Source organism: Cebus imitator, unplaced genomic scaffold (assembly GCF_001604975.1).
Source record: "Cebus imitator isolate Cc_AM_T3 unplaced genomic scaffold, Cebus_imitator-1.0 Scaffold397, whole genome shotgun sequence".
NCBI classification, from domain to species: domain Eukaryota; kingdom Metazoa; phylum Chordata; class Mammalia; order Primates; family Cebidae; genus Cebus; species Cebus imitator.
Window position 1 is genome coordinate 667,954 of NW_016107712.1, and position 25,327 is coordinate 693,280.

At 35.5% G+C, this 25,327-nt stretch overlaps 1 protein-coding gene across 3 annotated transcripts in view; it reads right to left on the minus strand.

The window, feature by feature from the left end:
- NFKB1 (nuclear factor kappa B subunit 1) overlaps window positions 1-25,327 on the minus strand; it is a 124,389-nt gene that overhangs the window by 91,907 nt on the left and 7,155 nt on the right. For 2 of the 3 annotated variants that reach the window (XM_017508660.2, XM_037731406.1), the window contains exons 2-4: window positions 10,745-10,790; window positions 6,084-6,159; window positions 2,124-2,164 (exon numbers count right to left, since the gene is read on the minus strand). In XM_017508660.2, coding sequence (XP_017364149.1) covers window positions 2,124-2,164; window positions 6,084-6,159; window positions 10,745-10,783 — 156 coding nt within the window. In that variant the 5' untranslated portion in view covers window positions 10,784-10,790. The remainder of the gene's footprint in view (window positions 1-2,123; window positions 2,165-6,083; window positions 6,160-10,744; window positions 10,791-25,327) is intronic. The other variant, XM_017508662.2, reaches the window with a different exon arrangement.

The window sequence follows — 25,327 nt, forward strand, 5'->3', positions numbered from 1 at the left end:
GCAACAGGACTGGATGTTCTAAAAATTAGTAGTCTATGCTATAACTCATCTCTGTCAGAGCTGGAGAAAATCTGTGGCTAACAGGTCCTTAAAAAAAAAAAAAAGAACCTTTTTCTAATTGAAAAAAAAAAATAATTTGTTATCTTTAATCACAAAATTCCTTTGGGACAGTTGGAAAAATATAGTCACATATGTGTTTATATATTGTTGGGAATGGTATAAGAGAGACTATAAATACTTAATAGATATTTTTCATGGTTGCATAAGAGTATCGAAAGTTTCATTAAATCCTCAAATTTTTTTAACCTGAGGTTGAAAATTTATAACATTTTTCAGGGAGATATCATCAATGCATTGTCTGGATGCACTTCTGATTCTAAAAAGGTTTGCTTTTAATCCACTGTCATTCATCTCAGTAACTCCATTTGCTTAAAATGAGTCATCAACCTCAAAGGCAAGGCTACATCCATTCAGTCAGAAAGTCTGATGTGAATATAACCTTCTTACTTTCACTGAAGTCAGACATCAAAATAGCATCACTTTGGTAAACACATTGCTTTACTCACACAAGCTTTTATGTGAATTAAATTTTGAATTCTGGAACTATATTAACCCTTCAGGTAAATCCTAAATGCCAATTTTTCCTTATGACTGTTGGATCCATCATAAGGAATTACGTTTAAAAATTCTTATTGTAGTGCTATGCTTATGAAAATGATATTTGAAAAAATACTTTGACATATGCAGACAAATAAATTTTAGTTGATATCTGTGTCACGGACTACCTAGATTTTAAAAGCTGGGAAACTTTCCAGGATGCCAGATCCCATAGAATTTTAAGGGATAAAATTCCACTGGAATTGATGACCTTCTGTGAGAAATAACTGCTAAAAAGAGCTGAACGTGGAGGTAAAGCAATGGAGTTTTGCTGGCAGCTTGTGGAGTCAGGATGTGACACCTGCAAGAACTAGAACCATGCCCCAAAGTTTCACATGGCATTCTTGCCCACACAGCAAAAACTTTCATCTAATTTCAACCTTATAAGGATAGTCTGTTAGGTAATCATCAAGATATTTATATCACTTAAATGCTAACCAAATCTGATACATATATAATGCCATGATTCTGGAAACCACAAGGCAGTGGATGCTTTATTTAAGCTCATGACCTACTTAGCATGTGTTAAATGTTACAAAATGCAAAAGTGTTTCACTTACCTGAGCTAATGCAATGAATACTTAGAAAATGTATTGGGTAATACAGCTGCAAGAGGACAGTGTCCATATCCATGGTCTCGTACAAAGGTGATTAGTTTATCCGCCCAGAGATTTACTGACTGGCCTCATTCTGTGGAGAACTATACCACTAGCATTAGGGGTTGATTACTTCTAACCCCTAATAATTGAAACTTCCTATAGGCAGATGTTAATTAATTGGTCCCATCCAATTTCCTATAAATGTCCACAGAATTGGATATGGTACGGAGGCCATTTCAGTTCTGAGGTATACTCTACAGAATCTACTGGTAAGAGGAAAAGCCTGATAAAGTGCTCCTCTCCTGACTCCAAAGAGGCTGAGTCTAAAGTTAACACCGGGGAAAAGAGAATTCAATAGTTCATTCTGATACTTTAATTCCCACTGGTACTTTTAGTATGTTAGGTTACATGGTCCAAAGGCAGCACAGAAAAGGCTGGGGCTACGAAAGGAAGGAGGAAGGCTAAGAGGTACTACATGTGCAAGGATACAATGGATGGATGTCCATGCTCAGTGCATGTGAACGGTATGCATATGTATTTCCTTATAAATGAAAATGGATGGAAATAACCTCTGCCTTTCCTGGGAGTGGCTGGTAGAGACAGCAGAATACTGTAATTAACTGTAATTTTAATACTGTAATTAACGAGTTATACAGAACTACGTACTGAGGCTCAGGACAGTGTGGAGAATGACTAAGAGATATGTAAAGTGAATGAATAAAGCTGTTACATAATTTGTCAGGTTGTTGATCTTCTAGATAAGCTACTTCCTTTATGAATTCATTTACTATTATTCAGTGCTTAGGTTCTCAATATTAGACACTGGAGTCTAACACTTTAATCAGAGTCCCACCCCTTTAATCTTACCTGTTTAGGTTGCTCTAATATTTGAAGGTATGGGCCATCTGCTAAAAACAAAAACAACAAACAGAAACCAAAAGAAACTGTGAGGCTTCTCAAATTTGGTATAAAATGGAAAGCAAGTCAAAAACTGAAATTAATGTTTTTATGTAGAAGTTTCAAATCAATTTTTGGCTAAAATTCCACAAGGATATAATTTCTCTTCCTTGTTTAAAATATTAAATTAACCCTTATTTTAACAATAGTTTTAAAAGTTTAGTGAACCAAGACAAGTAAATGTTTGTTTAATGGTGATGGCACACTTTCCAACCCAACAAAAGGCATATGGCTGGCAAGAATTGATGTCAACAGCCTTCATAATCTTGTCTCCTAACAACACATTTTAAAATGACAAATACCAATTAAAAGCAGCAACTACTTCCTGGGCACTAGGACATTTTCTTTGGCTTGCACATCATTAGACATTGACTTCCACTTCTCAAAGAGAGTGTGATTAATGTGAAATTAAAAGACACTGAGCTAGCAACCTGCATGTGTGACAGGCATCAGGCTACCTTTTATTCCTTACAATAGGTTTTCTGTTCCTTTCCTTACTTGAAGGGAAAGTACTGCCTTCATTCCTTAACTGGTTAGTTTGTTTCTCATTTCCTCCCTGACACTCCCAGTGTCATTTGCTCTATCAGATGTAGTAAAATTTTTATATTAATCCATAACTTTTGATGTTTATATGCAATTTTTGAATATTGTGCTGTCACATAAACTTTATTCTAAAACAGCTCAGGCATTTTGTAAAATACTGAAAATAATTTAATTGAAGGTAGGTGTGTGCAAATTAATTACTGTAAAAACACAAAACTAGAGTCTTAATCCTACCCTAAAGGTATCTGACTTAAAATTTCAAAGGAAAATCAGAATCTCTGACAACATAAGTACAAATTGTTCAATATGAAAAAGTCCCCAAGCTTCCCAGCTTTTTATGTCAATGGTACAATATCCCATAGCTCTGCAATAAATAAAAGCATACGGTGGTTCTCATTTATTTGAATGTAAATTAAGATGTTTGGTGCTAAAAATATTCTAGGAGGATGCTTGTATGTCCATTTTAATCTTCATTTTCTTTCAGGAAGAAGCTCAAGACCTCTTATTTTTAGATAAATAAATTTGTGTAGAGATAAACCTTCAGGTTAAAATTAAACTGTAACATAAAAGAGAATTCATTTTTATCTTTTCAATATTATGATAAAACAGGGTAAGGCCAGAGAACTGGAGAAAATAAAGGTATAATTACTTTCTGTTACTATTCAAGAAATTATACAAGGAAGCCAGTTGAAAAATGACTGCATCTGAGATGAAACATACACAAGACAAAAAAGGGGGTAGTCACTGGTTAATGTATTAAGTTACGATCTTTTGTCTGTATAAAATTCATCTCTGGACATTTTAAATCACTTTGAGAAACATAATCGTAATTTTAAAATTTCCCCCAAATGGCTAGCATTTAATTTTGAAGAAGGAAATAAAATTGATTAGAAATAGAAATACTCTCATACTAAGACAGAGCCTGTATGACAATGTAACACTTATAAAAACATTCCCTGTTACAATCGTAAAAGAAAATATCAAGAAGATAGTCTTCTAAGAGAGCAATATTTGGATGCCATGAAAAATATAGAGGAGTTAGAAGCATGTTTACATTAAACTTCAAGTCCCCCACTTTTTATTAGCTCTGCTAAAAACACCTGTAATTTTTCTATTATTTTTCCTGTATGATTTAATTTCCTTTAAATATGTGAAAATTCATGTAAAATAGAGCCATTTCTCTCTTTCAGCCAACACACTAAACATTAAATCAATTAGAAAATTAGATTTGATATGCATATATTTGTTGTTTTAAGGCCAGCATTCTATTGGCCACATTTTTGTGCCATGAAAGTGACATTCCACCGTGCAAAGAAATTTAACTTTAGACCTAAGAGTTATGTCGCATCCCATAGTCTTCAACAAGTACTAGATCTACTAAAGGTTTTAGATTTCAAAAAATCTAGAAGACTAATATCCATTTTAGACTTACAATTAATGTTGGTTTAGATAATCAACCTCTCTACCTCTTTACAAATTTGAATACAACATCCCATAATTTTGGACTATAAAAATTGTACTATGACACTGCAATGAAGAGGGAAAAAAAGTGCAGATAAAAATGATGGGGTAACAACAACTAGCAAATTAGATTTTTAGGTGTAATTTTAATAGTTTTTCTAGTATTATGGCAAAATAATTTCTACAACATAAAGCTGTGACCACAGAATATTTACTGAGATGGTTATTTTGATAATCTTATTTTCATGCCCAAACACCTGAAGGAAAAAAAAAATTAAGAAAACATCTGCCTCAGGATTCTGTTTGGTATTCACAAGACACTAAATGGAAATATGCGTATTTCCTGTGGACAGGACCAAGTTTTTATATTTTCAATAATACATTAATACTAAGAAAAATACTTTGAAACCTAGAATTTAAAAGTTCACAAGAAACACACACACTACCAACACATTTACTTGTTCACAGGAAGCGGACCTAGAGTTCAAATTGGACAGCACTTCACAAGACCTCAGATATGGCAGCCTAAAAATTATGTTTTGTAGAAGTAAAGAGAGAAAATCCTCTGAAATACACCTTCACTAGTGAAGGTGAAAGTATAGTAGATCTAATTTTTTCCCTCCCATGAACTCCTAGAAACACTAAAGATATAAATGCAGAAAAAGTATTCTGATCCAAAAAAAATAAAAAAAAAGGAAAGTAAGTACTGGAGTAACCATAATAATTTTAAATGAGAATAACACAAATTGGATGAGGTATCCCAATGAAGACAAGCAAATCCCTGGTAAATAAAAGAGCTGATGCCCACTTCAGTGATTAACAAACTCTGTTTTACACACAACCTCCATAATTCACTCACACTACTTTTTAACATATCTGTTAAGTCCCACGGATGGTGACGGGTGAAGTGAGGAGAGAAGCAGAACATAAAAAAAGCCATCGCACCAAACTTACATATAAATAAATCCATTTTTTTTAAGAAAGGCTAAATGAGTTGCTTTTTATTACTCTTATGAAATTAAACAGTTGCTGATGGGGACAATGTAGTCATGTCAGAAGGAAGGATTATTATTGTGCGTTTTATCCAACTTGTCAAAGTTATAAGCTTTTATAAAGATGATTTTTCTGCGGAGATGATTTTTACAATTTCTGTACGCTTTGATTCCCCAGTGACTGGCACACTGGCTACAGGCTCTCTTAATGTTTGAAACAGAAATGAAAAGCGGAGTCTGCCTTGTGTGAATCTGGGACAGAAGAAAGGACTTAAAAGGAATACACAGATAATACAAACTGAATGAAAAAAAAATCCTTATATTGAGTGAAGAAATTCCTTCTCAGTGGTCCTATCAGATATGAAACGCAGTAAATCATACAAGGGGTAACTGAGATGAAATATTTTTGTGCAAATATATTTCAAGAAAGTATATTAAAAGATTTTTTTTTTTTTTTGAGATGGAGTCTAGCTCTGTCACCCAGGTTGGAGTGCAATGGCACGATCCTGGCTCACTGCAACCTCCGCTTCCCAGGTTCAAGCGACTTCTGCCTCAGCTTCCTGAGTAGCTGGGACTACAGGCGCACGCCACCACACTCAGCTAATTTTTTTGTATTTCTGTAGAAACGGGTTTCACCATGTTACCCAGGCTGGTCTTGAACTCCTGACCCCGTGATCCACCCGCCTCGGCCTCCCAAAGTGCAAGAATTACAGGTGTGAGCCACTGCACCCGGCCAAAAGATTGGTTTTTTAAAACAAATCACCATTTCCTTTCTAGGTACACAACTGAATTTCTAGAAGAGACTATTAGCAAATCCTACATTTTACTAAGACTGAAAGCAGAACAACAGAGTAACAGGGATGAGTTTTCTTACCTGTTGGCAGTGCCATCTGTGGTTGAAATACTTCTGGATTAAATATTGTATGAGTCAAAGGATCCAAATGAAACATCTGTAAAGAAGAAAAGTTAACTCTTTCAATCATTATTTTTCCCATATTATATGAAAAATTTGAAGTTGGGACACGTAAAACTTAGGAATGAAATTAAAGCCAAAACCAAAAATCTGAAAATATTTTAAATCAGGATTTTAAAAGATCTTCATGAGACCTAGGTAAATTCTCATGTGTATAAAACTTTATATAGGGTTAGACTACATTTATGTAACAAAGGGATTTGAGAAAAATAACTTGGCTATAAAGTCCCCAGAGGAAGGGACCTAGTCTAGCTTGCTTACTGGTGTATCTTCAGGGCCAAGTACATGCTTATCACAGAACAGATACTTAAATAATTGTTGAATGAACGATTCGAAGCTTCTACTCTCTAAGAAGTACAAACAAAAGAATATAATCTTAGAAATCAATATTTCATCTATGGTAGTAAATATATCCCTAATCTAGTGACTCAATGTCAAGGCCTGAAAGAATGACAGAGAGCACTTCTGGGACTATTTACAGAGTAACTGAAAATATAACTTACAAGTAAAGGAGGAGATAACTAAGCACTCAGCTCATTCATTTCTTTCACCTTTACTTTCCTAGCATAACACAAAATACCTAGAATTTAGTGGGTACGTTAGCTGAATAATGACCCCCTAAACATGTCTGCATCCTAATCCTCAGAACCTGGGGGTGCTATCTTATATGGCAAAAGGAATTTTACATATGTCATTACGGTAATGATATTAAGATGAGGAATGTGTCTTGAATTGTCCAGGTGGGCCTGATGAGAGGGATTCAGGAAACCACACTGAATAGTAGGAGGTGTGACAATGGAAGCAAGAGGTTGGTGTGATGAGCCGGTGCACAAGGAAAGTAGGCAGCCACTAGAAGCTCAAAAGGCAAAGAGATGAGAGCCTCCAGAAGGAAAGCAGGGTCCTGCCAACATCTGCATTCTATACTTCTGAGCTCCCAACTTAGAAGTATAAATTTGGGTTGTTTTAGGCCACAGGTATGTGGTAATTTGTTAGGGCAGCAACGGAGTGGGGATGCAGTATATTTTGATGAAAGTAAATGGTTTAAAATCAAGCAGAAACAATCCTCATGCTGGTTAGTTCGCCCTGAATTGTTAGAGCACGATAAAAGCGAAAGGTAAAACAAAAGGTTTTGATAATATGAGTAGCCAAATGTTTGTTGCAATAAAATAAATGTTCCTAGGTTTATCCTAAATCACCATTTTAAAAATAAAATTAGGAGCATCTTAATGTGAAAAGCAATGCATATTCATTCTTTCTAAATCAATCAGAACATTACTAGAAGTAATCAATGTTATATATGTCTATTTCATTTACAGAAGTAATACCAGATCATTTATAACATACTGCACTTCTGGTTTTAATAAATTACTATTACTTATCAAAAAATTTTTAACTGCTGGTTCATTTAGGACTTTAAAACCATATTTCGGAGTCTGCTATTTATTTTAGCCCAAAGAAGTTATAGGTCTGAAATGTCTGTGGACAGCATGGAAACCAGCCATATTTTACTTTTTCTGAGAGACTAGTTAGTAAGTGTGCTGAACTAGCTTTTTGTTTCTTTTAATAGCTAGTATTACAGCTTGTCTCCTGTCCTCAGTAATAAATCACTGGAGGTTCTTGGGTACCAAAGAACTTAATATGCCTAGTAAAATTAAGAGTAAGAAAAATGCCCTTTAAATAAAGAATACTTCAGATCCAGTTGAGGGATGCAAATTTTCAATTGAGGAACAAAGAATGCGTTTCACTTCAGTGCTTAATAGTAAAAGCTCACTGATGCTATTCATTGTTTGCTCAAAATGAAATACAGGAATGAAAAACCATGTTCTGCAAAAATGGGCCTCATTTCATACAGGATTTTAACAGTCTCAGAGCAAACGTGATAACCTAGCAGGAAAACTAACTCTTTCCTGGGGTGGCTAAATGACTGGAGAGTGGGCAAAAGTGCCCATCTTAGGAGAAAAATATACTCTCCACTTCAGACTAAGAAGAGAGAAGTTGTGTTGTGCTGCAGCTTGCATTGTTTATTAGGTCAGGGGTGGAGAGCAAATTCCAGATTCCACCAAAACACTGGGGACATGCAAACTTTAGGAAACATAAACCATCAAGCTCAAGCCAAGGAAAAAAAAAAAACTTAAAGGACCTCTCGCCTCAAAATTGGAAACGTCAGAACATGCCCCACCCCCGTTACTGATGATTGCAAAGGTGCCCACATAAGAAAAACTTTCAAAATGAATGTTTTCAACAGGTTTTACTCTTCTGTGGCACAAAGAATCATCTCTTGTTGATAAGATTTCCTGTGTGCAGACAGGAAAGGATGGTTTAAAATCTAGTAGAAACAATCCTCATGCTGGTTAGTTCGCCTTGAATTGCTAGAGAGAGCACGTTAAAAACGAAAGGTAAAACAAAGGGTTTTGATAATATGAGTAGCCAAATGTCTTTGTTGCAATAAAATAAATGTTCCTAGATTTATCCTAAATCACCATTTAAAAAATAAAATTAGAAAGGAGCATCTTAATGTGAAAAGCAATGCATATTCATTTTTTCTAAATCAATGAAAACATTACCAGGAGTAATCAATGTTATATATGCCTATTTTATTTATAGAAATAATACCAGATCCTTTATAATGTATTCCACTTCTGGTTTTATTTTTCTGAATGATTCTGTGCATGTGTAATTTCAGATATCCACTGCTTTAAATGATTGCCACTAAAATTTAAATTTGACCAGGCTGTCCTGACACCTAGTGTTCCTTCTCCTTGTCTAGTCTAGCAAACTACATCTTTGAAATCTCAGCTTACAAAGACTTCCTTGGAAAGTCCTCTGTAACTCTGCTCTTCCTCCAAGGTAGCACCTAGTGATGCTATTTAACATTCCTATCCCACTCTGCGCAGACTACGACTACAGCATATATCACCATATGAAAACAATGCCTATGTTATTCCTATTAAAATAGGAGCTTCCTGAAATTACAGTGTATATATCACTTATTTTTCCCCCACTAAGCCAATGTTCTGGCACATAGTAGTGCCTCAATAAATAGCTGATGAATGAGCAAATCTCCATGTTTTAAATACTTGAATCATTACATAAAAAAATTAACATGGCCATTATAATTACTCAAGAGTCTGCGAATTGCTTTCAAATGATTATATATATATATATATATATATACACACACACACATATATATATCTACATATTTATATTTATATACACACACACATACATACATATAAATATACATATACATATACATACAAGAGAGAGAGAAGAGAGAAAAGCAAGAATGTTGGTTTTAAGAACCAACATAGATTTGTTAGACTATTCCAATATTTCTATAGGCTTGACATTTTTCAAAATAATATAGGAAAAAAAGAAAAAAGGACACTGCTATCCCTTCATAACTACCAATATAATGATATGAACAGTTTTATGCTTCCAAAGCACATTCATTGACTATTTTTTGACTCACCCCTGTGAGTGTGGTGCTAGCATTTCTATTCTGCAAATGAGAAAATTGAGGATTAAGGGGACTAAGTGATTCTTCAAGTCTGAGGAGCTGATCTGTAGTAGTCAGTATTTATTATATAAAGATCTTCAAACTCTGAATCCAAAGATCTTTTCACTACAACAATCTATCTCCTTACTTGATGAGTTTTAAATACAATTTTTGGTATAAATTGATGGGGTACAAGTGCAATTTTGTCACATGCATAGCTTGTCTAGTGGTCCAAACAGGGTTTTTAGGGTATCCATCACTCAATGTACACTGTACCCACTAAGTAACTTCTCATCATCCACCCCCATCCCACTGCCTTCCCACCCTTCGCCATTCCGAGTTTCCATGGTCTGTCATTCCACTCTCTACATCCATGTGTGCACATTAAATAAATGTATCAAGGAGCTGTAGTGGGTTAAACTGTGTTCCCTCCCAAAAAGACACCTTTAAGTCCTAATCCCCAGTACCTATGAATGTGACTTTATTTGGAAATAGGGTCTTCACAGATATAAGCAAATTGAAGTGAAGTGATATTGGATAAGGGTGCCCCCTAAATCCAGTGATGCCTTTGTAAGAAAAATGAGAAAGAAATTTAGGTTTAGAGACACAGTAGAGACACACAGGGAAGAAGCACATATGACAATGGAGGAAGAGACTGGAGCGATACAGCTACAAGCCAAGGATTCCCAGCAACCAACCAGAAGCTAGGGTAGAGGCATGGAACAGATTCTTCCTGAGCCTCCAGAAGGAACCAATCCTGCCAGCACCTTGATTTCACATTCTAGCCCTCAGAACTGTGAAATAATAATGTATTCTGTTGTTTTAACCATCAGGTTTGTGGTGATATGTTATGGTAGCTCTAGAAAACTAATACAATAGCTATCCTGTAGCATATATAATGTTTAAGTTACTCATTTTACATAAAAGAACAGAGAAACCAAAATTTTAAAAAAATACTAATTTTAGAATTTTCCTAATATTAACTTACTAATGTTGCCTTTGTATATTTTGAAATATGAGTACATTTAAATAGAATTATCAGTGAGATTTTAACACTTACTTGTTCAGGCCTTCCCAAATATGGATCATCTTCTGCCATTCTGAAGCTGTATATTAAAACAAAACAAAACAAAACTGTAACACTAGAATAAACTTAAAAAATTCTATCACCATGGAATTCGTGCAGGAATAAACTGTATTATACCAGTAAGGCCAAATATAATCCTTTTTTGAAACTGTAGGAGGGGGACATTATGTAGTTCCTCTTTGGTATCTAAATCTAACAGCAAGGAGATTGCATAATCAAGGAATTACCACTTACGTATGATACAATACCCTGGTGTTAAGCTCACCACAGTGTCCTGAATTTGGTACAAATGATCTTTATGCTTTACATAAAAAATCATTCATACTGGGATTCTTAGAAGCCATTTCTTTTTATCTCCCTCTGGATTTCAAGGACTTACAGTCTTAGTTCCTTAAGTATATTATTTTCCAACCCTTCATAAACTTTGTGATGGTCCTAGAACTGTCTCAAAGTTTTCTATGCAGTTGAGAAGCTCGAAAGGGACTGATCAGTACTTTGCATAACACAAGGGGAGGACTGCCAGCAGGCTTTTTCTTCTAATGCAAGGGTCGCCAAACCCTGGGCCACAGATAAGGCAGCACAATAGGAGGTGAGCAATAGGCAAGCCAGTCAAGCTTCATCTGTATTTACAGCTGCTCCCCATTGCTTGCATTAACGCCTGAGCTCCAACTCCTGTCGGATCAGTGGTGGCATTAGATTCTCCCAGGAGTGCAAACCCTACTGTGAACTGTGCATGCAAGTGATCTATGTAGAGCGCTCCTTATGAGAATCTAATGCCTGATGATCACTGTCACTGTCTCCTGATGGGTCACTGTCTCCCATCATCCCAAGATGGGATCATCTAGTTGCAGGAAAACAAGCTCAGGTTCTGATTCTACATTTGGGTGAATTGTATAATTATTTAATTATATATTATGACATAATAATAGAAATAAAGTGCACAATAAATGTAATGTGCTTGAATAATCCCAAAACCATCCCCCAACCCCCAGTCTGTGAAAACACTGTCTTCCACAAAACTGGTCCCTGATGCCAAAAAGGCTGGGGATTGCGGATCTAGTGTGTTCCACAGAAGCAAGCCATGTTCCTGCCATTGCCAAGGTGGTATAGAAACTCTGTAACAGTAAAAGTGCAATAAAAATACAAAAATAAAAGCCCTTATTATCAAGGCTATAGGTCTCAGATTTAATCAACCTCAGCTAAACATTAATATACTGCAGGCCTAGCAATCTTTTGTTACCCAGAGGCCCTGATAAAAGTGAGGAACCACATGGTCAGATAAAGATGGTATCTAAAATTACATATCATTTGAGATTTACTTGCTTGAGAAATGTTATTATTATCTAAAGAAAGGTTAATTTCATTTAAATTTATTTAGATCAAATTTTAGATATGTGACATGACGAATGAGAAAATTAAACAAAAACAAGGCTGAGGGTAAATATTAATTCCTCGGGTAATTTTTTTTTTTTTTTTTTTTTTCATAAAGTCTATCAAGAAGTCATGGGTACCTAGGACTGCAGATGAGAATGTCAGCTATCCGCCAAAATGTGTTGTCTTCTTTTCCATAGTATTAGTATTGTAGCTGGAAATGTGTCTGCTTACTTGGTGTATACCCCACACTTCCTTGGAGTTAGAAATGGCTATCTGACCAAATGCTCACCAGTGCAATGTCAGAACTCTTGTGTACCACTTCCAGGTCTGGGCTTAAGGCCCTTGTTATGCTTCCTCCATATAAACTCAGACATGGAGAAGACCTGGCTTCTACCAAAAAGATGATGATGTGTAGCCTAGGGGATGACAGATAAATGAAGGGGAAGGAATAAAGATCCGCAAACAATGCCATGAGACAGATTTGCTCTCACCATCCAGGCTGCTCATGCTGGTGGTGATGAGAATAAGAAATAAACTTTGTTCTTTAACCCAAATGTACTGTCAGTTCTCTTTGTTCAAATAGTTTAGCCCTCACTCTAATGAATATATCGCATAACACTCCGATAAGCACAAAGTCCCCCCAAAAAGAATCTGATTTTCAAAGAAATCCTCTCTGCTGGAGCACTGGGTGAGTAAGGAAGAGTGAGAGAAAGCTGATGAGCATTCTAGGGAAATGCAGAGCAGTGTACAACTTTAACAATAGGGAAAAGGGCAGCTCTGAGTCCTTCAGAGCATGAAATTCATGCAGATTTGCAGGGAAACATTTACCTAAAACAAGAAAGTATTGATTGACAATACACAGAAAAGCACAATTAAATCCCAATTAAGACAAGCAGTTAAAAAAAGGGAAAATTGACCTGATATAGTAAAGAGAGTAGTCACTTGAAATTTAAGAGTTCTATCATGCTAGGTGTGTGATCTTGAATATTAATTAAAGTCACTGTAGCCTTTGTTTCTTCTGTAAAAATGACAGATTTTGATGGAATGGACTTTTGAAAAGAATATAATCTTGTTGAGCTTGGAATATGTTAATTAGCTAATAAATATTCAAAGAACAAATCCCCTAAATCCTAATTTTTTTGTAAACTTCGATTTTTAGATATATTTCTATATCTATATTAAATAATCATTAGCATAGTTTTCAGTTATATGAAGAATAATAGTAAAAACAATAATAGTAAAAACAATTACACTTAAATACAGTACGGAATACCAGCTAAAACCATCAATGTCTAAATTCCTACCCTTAGAATACCACAGGAGCTCAAACTTCCAAGAAAAATATTAAAACCATCTTTGTGTTTAAGCTTTCTGTCAATCTATATTGATTTCCTCAATCTTCATAAATAATTTTAGCCTATGGTCCTCAAAAACAGAGGTGAGGCTGTTGACTTGTTAATTATACTGATTACATACATTTAAATCTATGGATGGTTTCCCAGACCTCTGAATATATGAAGTTAACATAAAGCAGTCCTCACTCTAATTTTTAAAACTCAAACTAAACCTACTTTATTAGAACTGATGTATGATCACTACTATAGCGAAAAGCTTAATGAAGATCTGTCAACTGCAGGCACCAGACAAACTGCCAAATTAAACATGGTCTTCCCCTTCAATATCCTCTCCATGATTTATACACCAATTCTTGCCAAAAGATCACAGTTTTAAAAGCCTAATAGCAGCCCAAGGGATTCTTGGATTATAGTTAACATCTGAACTTTTACAACATTTTCAAGGCAGTTAAATTCACTGTGAAGACCTGAGGTGATGTCAATGTTAATTCACAATTTAAAAATGAAATGTCAAAAGAAACCAAGAATCATTTGGAAAGGATGAATCACCAAGTAGTATTTGCATTAATTGTAAAAGCAGGTTTTATTTCTAAAATGCTGAAATACCAACTAAGCCTCTGGACCTAAAGGATTAGAAAAGACCAGGGAAAACCCCTTCTACCTCCTTGTTCCCCAAGCCCTTCCCCTCACTTTCCCTTGCTCAGTTCTTTGCTTTTGAGGAAGGATCTTGAAGCCAAAAGTGTGACACTAAGTTTCCTGGGGAAAAGATGGGACTAATCTTTGCATCTCTTTTCCCAGTAATGAGCTTTTTAGGAAGATTTTCACACCACAGAAAAAGAAATAGAAAGTGTAGCTAGCCAACAACAAATAAAATAGTCAGTGAATTGCTTGTGTTTTTCACATGAAAAGCATAATGTTATAAATAGCTTAGTTCTGAACATGTGATGAGTTCTATGAAATACCTAATGGGTTATTTTCTGAACCTCTGTGACAATGCCCCATTAACACCAAAGTGTAGCACATGAGCTTCTTGGTGAAGGCTGTAGGACTGAGTAGATTAACTTGAAATCCACAGGGTTGAGCCATTAAGGATGAGTTGGGGGCATCCCTGTCCTTGTAACTGGGGAAACTTTCTAGGATCAGAGGTATTCACACTTTCAACAATGACCTACTATACGAAAATACATTCTTTCTTGTATCTTAAAATAATAAAAGCTATGTATGACAAACCCAGGCCAATATCATACTGAACAGGCAAAAACTGGAAGCATTCCCTTTGAAAACTGGCACTAGACAAGGATGCCCTCTCTCACCATTCCTATTCAATACAGTATTGGAAATTCTAGCCAGAGCAATCAGGCAAGAAAAAGAAATAAAGGGTATTCAAATAGGAAAAGAGGAAGTCAAATTATCTCTATTTGCAGACAACATGACTGTATAGTCAGAAGACCCTATCATCTCAGCCCAAAATCTCCTTATGCTGATAAGCAACTTCACCAAAGTCTCAGGATACAAAATCACAAGCATTCCTATACACCAGTAACAGACAAAGAACCAAATCATGAGTGAACTCTCATTCACAATAGCTACAAAGAGAATAAAATACCTAGCAATACAACTAAAGAAGGATGTGAAGGACCGCTTAAAGGAGAACTACAAACCACTGCTCAACAAAATAAGAGCGGACACAAACAGATGGAGAAACATTCCATGCTCATGGTTAAGAAGAATCAATATCGTGAAAATGGCCATACTGCCCAAAGTAATTTATAGATTCAATGATATCCCCATCAAGCTACCATTGACCTTCTTCACAGAACTGGAAAAAACCACATTAAACTTCATATGAAACCACAAAGAGTCCGCATAGCCAAGACAATCCTAAGCAAAAAGAACAAAGCTGGAGGCATCATGCTACCTGACTTCAAACTATACTACAAGGCTACAGTAATCAAAACAGCATGGTACTGGTACCAAAACAGAGATATAGACTAATGCAACAGAACAGAGGCCTTGGAGGCAATGCCACACTTCTACAACCATCTGATCTTTGACAAACCTAACAAAAACAAGCAATGGGGAAAAGATTCCCTGTTTAATAAATGGTGTTGGGAAAACTGGCTAGCCATGAGCAGAAAGCTGAAACTGGACCCCTTCCTGACACCTTACACTAAAATTAACTGCAGATAGATCAAGGATGTAAACATAAGACCTAACACCATAAAAACCCTAGAAGAAAACCTAGGCAATACCATTCAGGACATAGGCATAGGCAAGGACTTCATGACTAAAACACCAAAAGCAATGGCAGCAAAAGCCAAAATAGACAAATGGGATCTAATTAAACTCAAGAATTTCTGTTCAGCAAAAGAAACAATCACTAGAGTGAGCCGGCAACCAACAGAATGGGAAAAAAATTTTTGCAAGCTACCCATCTGACAAAGGGCTAATATCCAGAATCTACAAAGAACTAAAGCAGATTTACAAGAAAAAAAGAAACCTATTCAAAAGTGGGAAAAGGATATGAACAGACACTTTTCAAAAGAAGACATACATGAAGCCAACAAACATGAAAAAATGCTCATCATCACTGGTCATTAGAGAAATGCAAATCAAAACTCCATTGAAATACCATCTCATGCCGGTTAGAATGGCAATCATTAAAAAATCTGGAGACAATAGATGCTGGAGAGGATGTGGAGAAACAGGAACACTTTTATGCTATTGGTGGGAGCGTAAATTAGCTCAACCATTGTGGAAGACAGTGTGACGATTCCTCAAGGATCTAGAAACAGAAATTCCATTTGACCCAGCCATCCCATTACTGTGTATATACCCAAAGGACTACAAATTGTTCTATTATAAAGACACATGCACACGTATGTTCATTGTGGCACTGTTTACAATAGCAAAGACTTGGAACCAATCCACATGCCCATCAATGATAGACTGGACAATGAAAATGTGGCACATATACACCATGGAATACTATGTAGCAATAAAAAGGATGAGTTCACATCCTTTGTAGGGACATGGATGAATCTGGAAACCATCATTCTCAGTAAACTGACACAAGAACAGAAAACCAAACTGCATGTTTTCGCTCACAGGCAGGTGATGAACAATGAGAACACCTGGGCATAGGAAGGGGAACATCACACAAAGGGGTAGGCAGTGGGGGTGGGGTGCAGGGGAGGGGAGGGACAGAAGCAAGCCGGGCGGTTGGGGAGGGTAACATCAGGATAAATGCCTGATGTAGGCGATGGGGGAATGGAGACAGCAAACCACTATGGCATGTAGGTACCTATGCAACAATCCTGCAGGATGTAAACATATACCCCAGAGCTTAAAGTACAATTAAAAAAAAAAAAAGAAAATACGTTCTTTCTATTCTATGGAATTTCATTTTTAAAAATAAAACCTTTTCAAACTCATTAAAATAATTTGTAGTTTGAAAAAGTAAAATTTTTGGTGCCATCCAGAAAGTACAGCTGGGAATCAGAGAGAAGTGTCTCTGCTTTCAAGATTATGTTCACCCACAATAGATACCACTTAGGTGTGATTTTAATACCTCATCTTGGATAGCAATGAGGATGAAACTACAAGAAAAGGGGTGACTTTTCATCATTTCTCTGTTGACTAATAAACTGATAAAGAATATCAGAAAGGCTTTTTCCACAGAGGAATTTTCTGGAGGAAACAAAATACATTGCATAAATTGTGAAACACTCAAATGAGAGTATCTTTTGATTCTGCAATTCTACCTCAGAAATTTATACTTAAAAATTATCTGAGCAAGTGTGTAAAAAAATAAGTACGAGGATTGTCACTGTAGCAAGTAACTGGAAACAATCTATATGGTCTATGATAGCAGATTGTTTAATTATAACTATCCTACATTTATAAGTTAAATATTATGCAACTGTTAATCATATCTGTATACAGTAACATGGAAACTTTTGCTCACTAAGTTATATGTTTCTATATTGTAATTTTCTAACTCAATTATGTAATTAGAAATACATATTTTAATAGGAAAAAGGATAAATGTAAACATCTCCTGAATTTAAGGTTTAACTCTGACATCTTTAACAAGTAATGACATATAGTGAACAAAAAGTGATAAATGAGCCAAAAACTTCTAAGCACTACTGAAATCTTCATAAGAAATATAATAGAAATATTTCAACTTTAAAAGAGCTGTTGATTGACAACCTTCTGATATTGGCTTAGTGATGATCAAAGAAAAGTTGATAGTGGCTTAGTTACTTTTTTTCATAAGAGCTGATTTCCAAAAGTGTTTAAAAAGGAATCAATATTTGTGTGCTGCCACATTTAGATTTGTATAGACTAATTTTCCATGTTTTAAAGCTCCTCTTTCCATTTCCACATCCATGTTTCATTTGGGTGCAATGTGATGAATTAATATGTAGAATAGCTACCTAGTAAACACAAATACATTGTGGTTGCAGCTGGTAAAGATAAGCTTCCTGTTTACAATGGAATGTCAATCCAATAGGGATTCTGCTAGGCAGAATATCAGAGACAAAGAATTTACAAAAAAAGCAAGAGCCTCAGAAATCTGCATGGGGTCGTCTCTGGTAACCGGCCATATACTAAGCTGTGATAGTGTAAGACCCTGAAAAACCTAATAGAAAACGGTTTCTGGGCATCTAAGAGCTAAATGGAAATTCCAGACATCATACGGTGCTGAGAGACACTGCAGTTGTAATAATTCAGGATGGAAAGAGACCATTGAACACTGTAAGCATTCAGTTGTGATTTCAGAAAGACCACATAATGGAAATTAGAAACACCGTAAAATAAGCGCTACTCTAAACCCATCTTAATAAAACACACCAAACTCTCCACAATGTAATATCTACAATGTAAAATAAAACATAATGAAGCCTGAAAAGAAGTAGGAAAATAAGACGGAGGAAAAAAATGACACAAATGATGAAATTAGTAACCAATGACTTTAAAATAGCTAATAGCATATGGTCAACAATGTAAAGCAAAAGATGAACATAATGAGTGAACAGGCAGTATCAGGAGAGAAATATACGCTTTTTAAAAAAAACAGAAATTTTAGAACTGAAATAAATCTCACTAGATGGACTGAAATTTTAGAACTCAAATGAAATTTCACTAGATGGACTTCTCAGCATATTTAACATTATAGAAGAAAGTACCCCAAAAAACTAGAAGAAAGATCAACAAAAACTAACCAAACTGAATCACAGAGAAAAAAGGCAGAAAGAAGAGAACACAGCTTTAGTGACCCACAGGACAATATTAAGCAGTCTTACAAATTTGTAACATAAAACTCTGGAGAGAGAAATAAGCCAAAAAAAAAAAAAAATCAAAAAAATAATAATTGAGAATTTTTCCAAATTTGATTTTTAAAAAAATCAACCCACATATCCAAGAATCTTAAAGATCTCTGTGTTAGATAAAGAAAAATAAAACCATGCTTAGGCATATTACAGCCAAACTGTTAAAAACTAATGCTAAAGCGAAAAAAAAAAAAAAATTCAAAACAGCAAAGGTCAAGAAAGGACATACTATATGTGGGATAACAATGATAAGCATGATAAGCATAATGTTTCTGATGATCATTAGATACAGTACAAGCTAGAATGCAATGTAAAGGCACCTTTACAGTGACAAATGAAAAAAAAAGATTCATCCAGAAAATTTAGCAAATATACCTTTTAAAAATAAAGGTGAAATTGACATTTTCAAATAAACAAGAGCTAAAATATTCATCACCAGCAGACCTGCTAAAAGATATGCTGACAAAAGTTCTACATGCTAAAGGGAAATGATGGAAACTTGAACCTGTGTGAAAGAATAAAACGCATCAATAATGAAAAATATGTGAGTAAGCACAAGGGTTTGATTCCTTCTTTCTTAACTTCCTAAAAAGACAATTGCTTGGTCACAGCAAAACAACACAATATATTTTGCAGTCTGTAAAATATAAATAAGTAAAATGTATAACAATAATGGCACAGAAGGACAAGCGGAAGTATAACACTGTCAAGGTCTCACATTAATTGCAGACTCAAAGATGCATATTGTAATAAATAAATTATAATGAAGATAAATGGAATTTAACCAATGAAGGAGATAAAATGGAATTTAAAACATTAAGCTTGATTTATTCAAAGGATGGCAGGAAAGGAGAAAAAAATGAATAAAGAACAGACAGCACAAACAGACAATTACCAAGGTGGGAGACTTAAACCCAACATAACAATAATAACATTAAATGGAACTGGACTAAACTCATCTAGAAGATAGAGATGATCAGACTGGATTTTTAAAAAACTAAGATTCAAGTATATAATTTTCATAAGAATTGTACTTTAATATTAAAGACACAGATAGTTTAAAGTATAAAGATGGAACACTGTGCTAGTTATATCATGAAAACGCTAAACATAAGAAAAATGGGCTATATTCTAAAATATCAGATAAAGTAGACTTCAAGAGAACAAATATGACCAGGGACAAAGAGGAACAATGCATATAAGAATCAAAGGGCCAACTCATCAAAGAAAAACAATGATCTTATTGTGTATGCACCAATTAACAAAGCTTCAAAATACATGAAGCAAAAAGTGGCAGAACTAATGGAAAAAATGACAAGTCCACAATTACAGTTAAGATTTTCAACATTCCTCTCTCAGTAATTGATAAAAGCAAATCAACAGAACGCCAGGAAATGTCTTAGTCTGTCAGTGCTGCTATAACAGAATAGCTGGGACTGAGTAATTTTAAAGGGCCCAAGTTTATTTCTCACAGTTCTGGAAACTGTGAGTCCAAGATCAAAGTACCAGCATCTGGTGTCTGACGATGGGGTACATCCTCTAGGGTGGAGGAATGCTGTGTCCTCACATGGCAGAGGGCGGAAAGGCAAGAGGAGACAAATTTTCTCCAGCAAGCCCTTTTATAAGGGCACCTAATTCCATCACTTCTTATAGGCCCTACATCTTGCTACCATCACATTCGCCAACCTGTTTCAACACCTGAATTTGGAGGGCACACATTCATACCATAGCAGGAAAGATATAGAAGGCTTACGAACAAAACTATCAAGAGAACCTAGCGTTATGTCTAGAATATCCCATTGAATGACTGTAGAGCCCACATTATTTTTAAGTACACATGGAATATTCACAAAGATAGACCACATCCCAGGCGATAAAATAAGTCTCAATAAATTTCAAAGAATTGAAAGAATGCAAAGTATGTTATTTAAATACAGTGGAATTAAATCAGAAACCAGTAACAGGAAAATATCAAAAAATCCTGCCATGTATATAATTAAGCAAAAGTGTTAAACTGGTGGAGAAAAAAGTGCCTCTTATAATCAACAGAGTATAGAATATATAACCTCATCCCACTGAAAGAAGCATCTTAATTCTTGCTGTATCATGTTCACTATAACCGTGGGGGACAGGGATTTTCTTAGAGAAGTGATTAGAATGCATTCCAACGTGTTCCGTAAGAAACAAATTTTTGCCTACAGTTGTCTTCTTAATCATAGCTGACTAAAATACATAAGATCAAAAGATGTTTTGGACCATTTTAAAATTGTATTGTAATTAAGAGTAATTTATATCATATTCTAAGTAAAATTCATTTTTAATACTATCTTAGGACAAACTCTGCCAAGAATAAACGTATAGGGATAGAGAAGTTCTCTAAAAATTACAATAAGTTAGATAAAACCTTACATTGTTATAATTAAAGTCACTCCTGAGATAGTGCTGCCACCTTCTATTTCCACATAAAAACTGCTTCAATGCCTCTGTTCATGGTGTGAGGTCTTTCATTCAGATGGCAATAAAAAGGGATTTGACATACTGGACTTTGTTCTGCCCCTTTGCTTCTACATTTCTAATGCTACAGATTTCTTCTTCTCTAAAAACATAGTATCACAGAAATTTAATTTTGATTTGGGGCCTCTGACTTGAGTACCATTTTGGAATATTCAGATTTTCAGACTGAGGAAGCAGTAGACCTCATGCATTATGAATTAGAGATTACTATTCTTTTGTTCAAATATACAGAAACTGATCCAGTTCTCTTGAATCCAAATATGACTTATTTTAGATTTTTATTCTATTAATCCTCAAAAATCCATAAGAATATGTCCTTTATGTTTTAAAGAAAAAAAATCATTATGTGAACCATTAATGTTTGGTCCTATGAACATGGGCACAATCACCCTGGAGGGAGAAAGGGTTCCCTTGAAGAAATAAACATGGCGAAGGCCTTCCAATTACACATACACAAATATAATAATTTGTAAGCCATCAAAATCAGGCTCTATGAAGCCCTTTCTATACTGACCACTCATATAGATAAACTCTTTAACATACACATGACTGGGTGTGGTGGCTCACACCTATAACTCCAGCACTTTGAGAGGTCCAGGTGTACGGAGATCAGCCTTGGCAACATAGGGAGACCCAATCTCTACAAAAGACTTAAAAAGTAAAATAAAATAAAAAATTAGCCAGGCGTGGCGGTGTGTGCAGTTCCAGCTCCTTGGGTGGCTGAGGTAGAAGAATAGCTTGAGACCAGGAGGTCGAGGCTGCAGCGAGCCATTTCTGCGCCACTGTACCCTGGCCTGCGTGACAGAGTGACACCCCAACTCCAAACAAACAAACAAACAAAAACCAAACGACAGACATTCAGATGTCAATGCATAAAGTGAGTGGGGAGAAATAGGTGAACTACACTCTCTCTTCTATGTCTGATAACATCAGATGTGAATACTTCTTTCTCCTGTCTCTGTCAGCCAGTCACCCTGGCGACTTGGTATTAAGCAAAATATTTACTTTTAAATTCATAAGTAATAAATTAATGAGAATGTGATCTGTTTTATATTTTTTACTAACAACTTAGGAAAAACAGTATTTTGTTTAGTGAGGAATATCTGAAATGAACTGATCTTAGGGCCCAACTGACACAGCAGAGTTTGCTCTGGTGTGAAGTTCATTATTAGCACCTGGAAATAAGGAATTCATTCAGTCAACTCTCCATTGTCTATGTGAATACATATGAGTCACAGAATTGACATACACATAATCCAAAAGTTGTTAGTGAAATCTTTTAGATGACAGTGGAGGGAAGGGGTCCTAACTAAGAAAGGGCAGACAGGACGCTTTTACAGTGCTGGGAATGTTCTATTTCTTGGTCACCACCTAGGTTTAAATAAACATGTTCACCTTGAGATAAATCACTAAAGTTGCAGCCTTAATATTTCTGTACTTTTTTAGTTATTGGATTCTTCAACTTAAAAAGGTTGATGTAAAAAGAAAAATTTTTTTCTGTTTTTTTTTTTCTTTTTTGAGACAGTCTTCCTCAGTTGCCTAGGCTGGATTGCAATGGCACAACTGCCCCTCACTGCAGCCTCTATCTCCCAGGCTTAAGTGATCCTCCCACCTTAGCCTCCCGAGGAGCTGGGACCACAGGAATGTGCCACCATGCCCAGCTAATTTTTAAATTTTTGTAGATACTGGGGTCTAGCTGTTTTGCCTGGGCTGGTCTCAAACTCCTGGGTTTAAGCAATCCTCCCTTCTCGGCCTCTCGAAGTACTGGGATTCCAAGTGTGAGCCACTGTGCCCAGCAAGAAAATTTTAAAAACTGAAAAGACTACATGATTTAAGCTCCATGAATTTCTGGATTTCTGTCTTGTTCAGCACTGTATGCCTTGTCCTTAGAACTGTGTGTGGAACATAGAAAGGACTCAACATATATTCAAATGAATTACTGTTAAAGAAATAAGACCGAAAATTATAACTCATCCACAAAATGGGCAGTTCCTCATATTACCATATGGATAATCAAGAATTGGCTTGGTCCTTACATGCATTTTTCTTAAGTTGACCTATCTCAATATGGCAAGAAAATCTTAAGTCTTCCAATTAACACATTTACATCAAAGAAACACGTAGTTTTAGAGAGATACTCATTTAGTCTAACCTTCTCATTTTTTTACAGAACAAAAATAAGACTCAGAGAAGTTAATTAACTTGCTCAGAGCTACACAGTTAGTTGGCAACACTGTTTCTTGATATCTTTATCAGTTATTTGCTTACTCAGCAAACATACCAGGTGCTCTGCAAATAAAAAGTAAATAAGATGAACTCCCTGACTTCAAGATATTTCTTTTCTAGGATCCAAAAGAATTCAGGAGAACACAGAATGGGGGCACATAACTCTTTATGGAAAGGAGAGGGAGAAAACAGAAAAGCGAATGAGAGAAATATGCTGGAACCACGCCTAAGGGTTTAGTAGTTTGCAGGATGACTAGGAAAGAAAAGGCACTACTCACGCAGGGAGGGCATAAGCAAAGGTCCTCAAAGCTAGAAACTGTGAATAGGAAACTGCAAGTTGGTGTGGAGGATTTGAGATCAGGGGATGGTTGGGGAACAGGGGAAGGAGAAAGGGGGTGAGGTGTGCAGGAAAAAGATTGTGAAGACAACTGGGATTCACTGCAAAGACATGATCAGATTTACACTTTAGAAAGGTTACTATTATTCGAAATGACAGATGGATTAGGAGCAGGAGATAATGCAAAAATAAAATCTAGAAATTCAGTTAGGAGGGATGGATTCTGGAGACAAGGAGGAGGCTGACTTGATAGAACTTGGTGACTGACTGAAGAAGAAAGCTGAATGTGTAAGACGGGCTTCTATATTTCTGGCATGGAAAATCTACCGAGTGCCTAACAGGCTAATAACTGCATTCCCTAATGTGCTGGGGATACCAATCTGTGGAGAGGGGTGAGGGTCAGAGATGATGAGAAATTTAATACTGGCATATTGATGAGGACATCTATGGAAAGATACTTAAGTGCCTCAGCACTTTTCGTTTTCTGTGGCTTGCCTTAAATGACTGGACTCCTACAGTTCAACAAATATTTAGTAAATATAGCACGATTACTCCAAAAGTCATCCATCTATTTCAACACGGGATTGAACTACCTCTCTACGCAACTTGGACTGACTCCTATTTGGCTATGACAGGAGACTTTCTAAGAGAAATGGGATACTTCCCCACCCATCATAAAAAAGATTTGTAACTGCAGGGTAAATTATTATGTAATGGTTTAAAATAGGAAATATTTTTAAAGTTTCTAAGGATTGCTTGTTAAATTTCGTTAAATGTCTTAAATGGGAAACAGAGTAAATATATGGAGACATACCATAAAGATATTATGTCAAATTGATGCTATGATATGGTATGAGAACAAGTAAATGCATTTGACTATTGCTGGATACAGGGCTTTTGATTTTTAATTTCCCAGGTACTCTTATTTACTTGATTACAACTGACTTCTAAAGTGTTTTTTCATAATGTGATAAAAATGTCCATTCTTACCAGTTTATCAAAAATATGATAATCCATTATGAAATGCCTGCCAAAAAGTTCTATCCAAGGGCAACCTCTCTTATTCCTTTCATCATGACCCCCATATGACTTATTCTTTTATTTATAATTCTCATTCACTTTCTAGATTATTTCTTTATCTTCATATTCAAGTCAATAACAAAGTTCAAGTCTTAATTTTATAGTGGACTCTTCCCCCTAAATCTTTATGCTTTCATTATCCTTTGCTTTGACCAATCTTTCAAAACACTCTTAGGTTTAAAATCATGTACACATATACAAACAATACTTGACTTTTATACCTTATCATATATTAGCAGTGTAATAAATGAGTGAATTAAATAAATAGGGCAGATAAATGGCTGTATTTTTGGTTCGTTTTAAACCATCTCCTCTGAAAAAGTAGTTCCCC